The 8,494-nt window shown below is 28.9% G+C and overlaps 1 protein-coding gene across 1 annotated transcript in view; it reads right to left on the minus strand.

The window, feature by feature from the left end:
• Nucleotides 1–1,851: 1,851 nt before the first annotated feature.
• Nucleotides 1,852–8,494, minus strand: part of LOC117182031 — a 14,287-nt gene continuing 7,644 nt past the window's right edge. The window contains exons 9-17 of the mRNA XM_033375053.1: nucleotides 7,109–7,264; nucleotides 4,938–5,057; nucleotides 4,746–4,863; nucleotides 4,313–4,577; nucleotides 2,607–2,720; nucleotides 2,425–2,515; nucleotides 2,216–2,352; nucleotides 2,002–2,134; nucleotides 1,852–1,902 (exon numbers count right to left, since the gene is read on the minus strand). Of these exons, the coding sequence (XP_033230944.1) occupies nucleotides 1,852–1,902; nucleotides 2,002–2,134; nucleotides 2,216–2,352; nucleotides 2,425–2,515; nucleotides 2,607–2,720; nucleotides 4,313–4,577; nucleotides 4,746–4,863; nucleotides 4,938–5,057; nucleotides 7,109–7,264 (1,185 nt within the window). The remainder of the gene's footprint in view (nucleotides 1,903–2,001; nucleotides 2,135–2,215; nucleotides 2,353–2,424; nucleotides 2,516–2,606; nucleotides 2,721–4,312; nucleotides 4,578–4,745; nucleotides 4,864–4,937; nucleotides 5,058–7,108; nucleotides 7,265–8,494) is intronic.

The following is an 8,494-nucleotide window of genomic DNA, read 5'->3' on the forward strand; positions in this document are numbered from 1 at the left end:
AAAAAAATACGTTATAGGTTTTTGGAGTCACTAATTACGAATCTGGCATCCGTTGAACTCTATCGCTTCAGGTTCAAGGTCATTTGAAGGTCATTTGAAGGTGGTCATTTGAAGGTCAAATCGAGAAAAACCGGTTAAAAAATTAAGAAAAAATATGTTATAGGTTTTTGGGGTCGCTGATTATGAACCTGGTGTCCGATGACCTTTATCGCGTCAGGTTCAAGGTCATTTGAAAGTCAAATCGATAACAAACGCTGAAAAAAAAAAGTTATAGATTCTCGCGGTTTATGTTATAGGTTTCAGCGGACACCAGGTTCGTAATCAGCGACCCTACTAGAAAAAGTATCTTAATTGATTTTGAGGGTTGTTTTATCATTTTTTAAAGATAAAAAATTGCAAGGAAATCGAAATTTTGTAACCAAAACCACGCAGGACTTTTTTATTAAACTATTGGGGTACACAATAAGTTACAAATAAGTGCGGCAAGCACCCCGTACTGAGGAAAGGGTTTGAATTCATTGCAATGGTTGTTTTAACATCCCCTCAAGATTCCAGTAAGGAAATCAAACCCCTCCTAACAACGAAATCCACTGGAGATTTTTTGATTAAAATATTAGCGCCGGAAAATATTTTGAAATAAGTGCAGGAAGCATCCCCTACCAGGAAAAATATTCTAATTCGTTTTAAGGGTTCTTGTAACATCCATTAAAGGTATAAATTAGCAGCACAATTGACATTTTCTTACAACCAAACCTATAATAAATTTTTTATTAAACCGTCTTTGCCAGAAATGACTTAAAAATAAGTGCAAGAAACGTATTCTATAAAGAAAAGTGTTTGAGTTTATTTGAAGGGATGTTAAAATAACCCTTAAAAAATTCAGTGACTTTTCCTGCCCGCATATTTTTTTTATGCTTTTATTATAAAGTGATTTGGGATGCTAATAGCTTCATTAGAAAAAATACCGTGGTATATTACTTCGAAAATATAGTTTTTTTTGCTTGAATGTCTAAGGGATGTCAAAACAACTCTTAAAATAAGTTTAAAAAAACTTTTTCTGCTAGGCGATGATTCTCACACTTATAGTGAAGTGATTAATTAAAAAGTTAAAAATTGAATACTGTAATGAAGCAGAAATAATTTTAATGATTTTTCAACTCGAATCCCGATAAAAAAATTTGGAATTTTTAATGTCGAAAATTGTCAATATTTATTTAAATTTTCACGGTACAAGTAGGGAAATTTATAATGAACATTAATAGTTTACTCAGGCGGGTTTTGTCAGTCAATTGTAGATTTTTTTAATGTAGACAAGACACCACAAGTGCATCGTATTATTCATGAATAATAGTGTTATTTTCCGCGAAAATTTAGTTTCTTATGACTTTCGATATGTTTCTACTTCCTGCAACTTTTTCGCCTAAAATAACGTAAATAAGGAGCAAAAAGTTGATTAGTTTCTTTTTAGTGTGTGTTCCAATCTCTGGAAATGAAATTTCCAGATTAAATTTAAACTTAATTTGATCTAAAATTTTTAAAAATGCAATTATTATATTAAATTATTACATCGTCTTAAAATTATTAGTAATAAGTTAGAAAATGTACCTCAAAATCCTTAGATCTTTCATATGCGGAAATCAGTCCTCTTACTTTCAAAAAATTGATTTTTATATACAAAATTTTTTTTTCAATGATTATGAAAATAGAGTAGATCTCGAGTTTTTGACAATAATATATTTTCTTATGAACATCAAATATCTACATTATTTCGCATTTTTCCATGGTAAAGTCCTTAGTAGTTCCATAATTTTAATGATAATAATACAATAATTTAATAATTTAAATCAAAAATCATCGCATTGAAATGAGCACAGTAAAATAAGATGATGCAGTTCGAATAACCTTAGCAAAAAAATAACAACAACTTGATAATAAATAATATATTCTGAATTCAAATAAATAAAAGAATTTAATTAGCTTAAGAATATTGTTATTTCGTACCTTACTGAAACTTTTCAGTGACATTACGTAAAATTTTCCGGCAGTTATTATGCATGGTTTGGAACTTCTCATTAATATAAAAAGTAAGATTTTTCTGTTCGATGTTGACATTTGATACCAACTACTATTATAACTAAAAGGATCAGTAAAATTTGTATGAAAAATTACCGTTTTGTGATTAAATTTTTATTTTTTTAGGATATCAAATATTTACGCTGAATCGGAAATCATCAAACTGTGATCCACTAATCTTTGCGCAGGTACACTGTTAAATAAAAGATGAACCACCAGTAAAATTGTATAATTGGTAAACTTAACGACATCATCGAAGTTGCCCAATTTTATCACAACCTAAAGAAAGATTTTATTTTACAAGTCCAAATCAAAATAATATAAACAATAAAAAATATTTTGTTGAAATACCTGAACTCCAGTGAAAGATAGAATTAACATATTTATTCCTGTTAGGAAAAAGAAGTAGACTGCATAAGTGTTTTCTATATCTTCGGCATATCTTCAAAGGATAGTTGCATAAATCATAAATTTAATAATATTATAATAATATAAAAAGACTGCTCATATTTTTAAAAATATAGAATACTAACTTAAGGGCAGTGTTGTGCTGTTTAATGCAGAAGAAAATTTCTTCAGATACATTTTTCTTTAGTTGTTTTTTACTCTCCAATTTATAATCCTTTGTAATATTCTCTAATCGATGTCTTAAAACATTAAAAAATTGGGAAGCTAAAATATATTTTATAGTTTGTGTTTTGTAAATTTCTTCTAATTTTAAATATTTAATTAGCGAAAAATATATTTTCAGGTTTAGTACAGGAAAGTGAAGTCCAGGAAGTCAGGAAATATAAAATCTGGATAAGAACTATCAGGTAGAGTCAAGGAATGTTAGGAAACCCCTAAAATGAAGTTCATTTGATTATTTTATGGAAAATTCAACAATTTTGTTAACAAGTCTTTTTTTCAAATTCGTCTTTTTGCGTTCAGAGTTCAACTATTCTGGTAGACATTGCATCTTTTTTTTTATATCACGACTTTCTTGTTAAAAATTAATCTGTGTTGGTTCAGGATTCAACTATTGGCTTGAAAATTTGTCTTTTTTTGGCCGAAATAAACTGTTCTTGGCTTAACATTAAAATCTTTTTTCAGTTTAACCTTTAAGTATTGATCATTCATGGTAACTTGCGTTATTGGTATGACCCTTTTGCTTCCTAGGGAGAAAAAGTGCCCGTTATTGACTTCTGACGTGACGTTAGCCTGAAAACTGCTACTTGTAGCCTCGTTTACAGGGATATTAAAGACCCATTATCTACCTCTGTTATGGAAACCTTGTATTTTTTATTGAGTCATTATTTTAGTTCAAAAGCTTAGTTTTTGTTGTTCAAAATTTATTGATTTTGTTGCAAATTCGTCCTAAAGACTTGAAAATAAAACATTTTGGGGTGATTTTTTTTCTTTCTTGACTAATAAATCTTTGTTAGTATAAAAATAAACTATGTTGTTAAAAATTTATCTTTTCGAATGAATTCAACTATTTTTAATTCAAAATTAAAATCTGTTTTGGTTGAATTGTCATATCGTACATTTTTATTCGAACTCTTTTTTTCAATATTTATTTTTTATCTCACGATCTTTTTTTTTATCTCAAGGTCTTTTTTTGGTAGAAAATTTTATCTTTTTGGTTGAAAATTTAATGATTTCGTTTAAAATTCGTTTTTTGTTTTTTTTTCAGATTCACTCTTTTAGGTACAAATTTATTTATCTAACTAAAAATGTAGCTATTCCGTTTTTTGTGGAATATTCATCATTCCGATAGCAGTTTTATGTTCTTGTCTGAAAATTCATTTGTTGGGTTGAAAACCTAACTATCACTTTAAAAGGTTATATTATTTGGTTAAAAATTAATTTTTCAATTTAAAATTACTATTCCTTTTTTCGTTAAAAATTGATCTATTTCAGTTTAAAATTCTTATATTTTAGAAACTTTATCTTTCAAGTTGAAACTTCCACTATTTGGTTAATAATTCATTTTTTTCGGTTGTGAATTCATTATTTCAGCTAAAAATTCATTTATTTTGGATTTTTTTATTAACTAAAAAATCTTTTTTTCGTTCAGTTGAAAATTCAGCTGTATGGTTGAAAACTTAAAGTCACTAAAAGTGTTTAAAAACAATTTTAAAACTAAATTTTTTGCAATTACATTACTGATCTCCTAGGTATAAGGTAAGTTAGGGAAAGTAAGGGAATTTCGAAATTAGGATTTTGTGGGAACCCCGATTTATTAATGAATACTTACCCGATTGCTGAAAATATTCCGCAGACATGTTGCACATAAACGAAATACATAGAGTCAATACTGACCGATATCGTGAAATTGAGATAAATACCCACAGTATTATATACAAAAATAGAATAAAAATATTTTTCGTGATCAATGCCAAAATCTTCAGGCAAAGCATACTTTTTCGACCTGGTTTCATTTGATAAAGGTGAAATTGAGTCAAGCATCTGCGGCGAAAGTGTAAAGGAAAGGTAGGAAACAACTGAGCAATATGTGGCAACTAAAAATATTTAAATAATCATACATTATATCAACTGAAGAAAAATGTTTTCCGTAAATTTGTATCATTTCTCACTACTTCATGAATGTTTCTGCACTAAGAAAATTTCTTCGTAATGAGACATTTTCGTATTCGCCAGAGGAAAATTAATTAACGTAGAAAAATCACCAGTGTATAATAATGTGAGCTGCCTTCCTTCTTCAGCATATTTTTGCAAAATTCGCACTTCCGGTTCATTGTACCAAACGTGCCAGTCGTTTTTGATTTGTTCTAAGAGGTTTTTCATCTGAAATATTTTCAAAACTATTTAAATTCTATAATAATTATCTTTAATTATATGAACTGAAATCATTTATTTACCTTTTTATTATTTTGTATACTATTGGTCAGTTTTATTAAAGAAAGAACGAGGCTTGTGATGATAACGAAACTGTCGATCATTTCATCGATGTTTCCCCAAACAGCATATAATCGTCTAATCTAAAAACAAAATATAAGAAAAATTAATTAATTATTTTAAATCTTAAGTCGAGATATATTGCATTTTCAAGAGAATAGTTGAATTTAAGATAAAAAAATTCTACCAGAAGAGATGAATTTTGAACCAGAGTTGAGCTTTCAAGTGAAAAAATCGAATATTTAGGAAACAGTTGACTTTTAATTCCGAAAAGATCAATTTTCAACAGAATAGTTGAATTCTTAAATAAATAGTTCCATTTTCAATTAGATTCTCAAATGTTTAAACAATTAAAATTAAATTTCAACCCAAGAAGTTGAATTCTCAAGAAAAAGAAGGGTCCGCGGTCTAAACCTGTTAACTGAAATTTTATAAATTTTATACGGTAAAGGAAAAGCGTTCGCTGACTTATGCTGTACATACTAAAACGCGATTTTTAAAATCCATTAAAAAAACTAAAAGAAATTTTGAAATTTCGTTTGCGGGATATCAACTGCTTATTTAAAATGTTCCAGAAAGTACAAAAAGTCAATTTCGAAAGAAATGTCAGTTAACAGATTTAAACCGCGGACCTTCTAAAAAGTTAAATTTTCTATTCAAAAAGATGATTTTTTTAAACAATCATACAATGCATTTTTGAGAAAAAGAATGAATTTTTAACAAAATAGTTGCGTTTTCAACCTACAAAGATGAATTTCTAATCAATTGGTCGAATTTTTGACCAATTGGTTGAATTTTTAAAACAAAAAGGATTCAACTTCAACCAAGAAAAGTTGAATTTTAAACCCAATTGTTAAATTTTCAAGCCAAAAAGAATATTTGTTTAGAAGACAGTTGTATTTTCAATCCAAAGGCTATTTTTCTATCCTGTAGGACATATTTTAAAAAAAGATAAATTTTGGAGAGTAAAAGAGGACTTTTTAACAAAAAAGTCTAATTTTTAAGAAAATAATAAAGTTGCCAACAAAATAGTTGTATTAACAAAAAAGTTCAGCTAACAACCAAGTTTTAAAATCTTTAATGAAGAAAGATTTATTCTAAACAAAAAATTCAATAATGGATACTTCAACAATAAAAGATTAAATTTTTAATAAAAAGCGGATAAGGTAATTTAAAAAAGGCCATTTTTCAATGAAATATTTGAAACGGCAACCAAAGCAGATTATTTTTTAACGAAACAGCTGCAATTCTGATTTTAATAAAATGTTAATTTGTATCAAAAGAGATGAATTTTCAACCAAGACGATTTTTTATTTAAAAAGAGAAAAAAGTGTCAACCCAATTGTTGAATTTTCAAGGGAAGAAGGTGAATTCTCTACAAAGCAGTTGAATTTTCTACCCCAAAATATGAATTTTCAAACAAATACTTGAATTTTCTACGAAAGTTAAAGAATTTACAAGCCAAGAAGATACATTTTTTACAAAAAACTTGAATTTTTAACCCGAAAATATGAATTTTTGCAGAAAAAAGTATTCTCAACTAAATAGTTGAAGTTTAAACTAAAAATGACGACTTTTAAACAAGTTCGTTTAATTTTCAATCATTAAAAGTATTAATTTTCTTCCGAAAAAGTCAGATTAACAATAAAGTCATAAACTAACAACCAAATTATTGGATTTTCAACTAAAAATGTTCAATTATTTATTAGCCAATATCGGCCCAATTGAATTTGCAGATGAAAAAATTAATCTGAACTGAAGATAAAATAGTAGACTTTTTGATTAAAAAGAATTAAATTTTAACAAAAAATAGTTAGATTCCCTTATTGGGCACTATCAATACAGTTCAAATTTAAACGAAAACGAGAAACTAGGTAGTTTTCTGAAAACAGGGGAAAACAGTAATTAAAGAAAGGGGTAAATAGGGGAATAGGGAAATAGTTGAAAGAGTGTAAAAAAGGGATAAAGCCTTACATGTACAAAATAAAATAAGTAATTTTTAGTTTGTCAAGCATTTCAAAAAATCCTTGTTCACATTTATATTTCATCTTCCCAAAATTGCAACTTTAGCTATTTTCAAATGAGAATATATAGATTGATTTTTGAAATATTGAATAATGAAATAGAAACCTACCATTAACGGAATGTTGCTGCCCCAAAGAATGAAGAAGATGCATCGATGAAGAATTTTCTCAAAGTTTGATTGATAAGGCCAAAGTCCTAGAGCAGACAAGAGAAACTTATTGAGTTTAAAATAAGGATGATGGAAGTCCATCCCTCGACAATTTCTCTAGAAAGACTGTAGGGATAAACCATAAAATGAATTTCATTCACCCTTTGTAACATCGACCCATCATATACCTTAAATATAAAATTCTGAAGTAGATTTAATTGCCCCAATTTAATATTCTACCCATCTTACCGGTCACTATTGATTGCGAAAATTATAGCCACGTAAGTTCTCCACTTTTGCATAATAAAATAGAGAATATGTTAAAATAGCGAGCTCACCTCTTAGTATTTCCATTAAGTATTACCTTTGTATGACATGTTGCAGTAATTATTTTACTTTCGTATTCTGTCACGTCTGGTATTAACTAAAATGACTTACGTGGGAAAGAAGCTCCTGGTTTTTGCTTTATGTAATAAGGGATTCTGATCTAGGGGTTAGAAATATTTAATCAAAGACACATTCATCAGTCTTAAGTTAGACGCCTGACTGTTAAGAGTCTAGAATATTTTAAAACTTCTATTATTTTTCTGCTGGAATGGAAATTTCTAAGTTGAGCAATGACGTCAGAACTAACAACAAAATATTTAAAGGAGCAAATATTTAGTATTTTCAACAACCTGGATTTATTCGATAAATTATCACAACAAAAAGCATATTTCTTTGAAAGTAAGTATCAATATTATTATTTTATGTAGATTACGATATGCGTGGCGACAAAGTTTTAAGACGGTTTTTGATAGAATTATTTGTGAAAACGAAAAACAAATCCTCATCCTCATCCCTTTTAAGCAATACCCTTAGTTTTTATACCTCTTGTGGGAGTGTAAGTCCAAACACACTCACTCCCAGTGACATCCTTCCCCTTTTCCAGCAATCCTCTTATTTTTTATACCCTTTTTCTGGGCAGTATTAACTTCGACAAAGCCAATGCCCAATCACACACTACCTACTTTCCAGAACCCCCACCCACTGTTTTTTGCACTTTTTGAGGTATGGTAAATATGGATACACCCACCCCCAGTCACAAAATCTCCTGATTCAGGAGCCACCACCCGCCATTTTTTATATCCTATCTTTGGTGAAAGTGACTTCAGTGACACCCACTTTATATTCCTTTTCGAGAATAGAGTAATTTCAGTGTCACCAACACCTGTCAAACCCTTACTTCTTTCCAGGATTACCACCCTTTTCATACCTTTTCCATTCATTCTTGATTACCATTCTATGGGTAAAATGACTTCTGTACCATCCATCCCCCTTCACACTCTTCCCCCTTTTCAGGACCTT

The sequence above is a fragment of the Belonocnema kinseyi genome, chromosome 10, assembly GCF_010883055.1.
Source record: "Belonocnema kinseyi isolate 2016_QV_RU_SX_M_011 chromosome 10, B_treatae_v1, whole genome shotgun sequence".
Taxonomy (NCBI): domain Eukaryota; kingdom Metazoa; phylum Arthropoda; class Insecta; order Hymenoptera; family Cynipidae; genus Belonocnema; species Belonocnema kinseyi.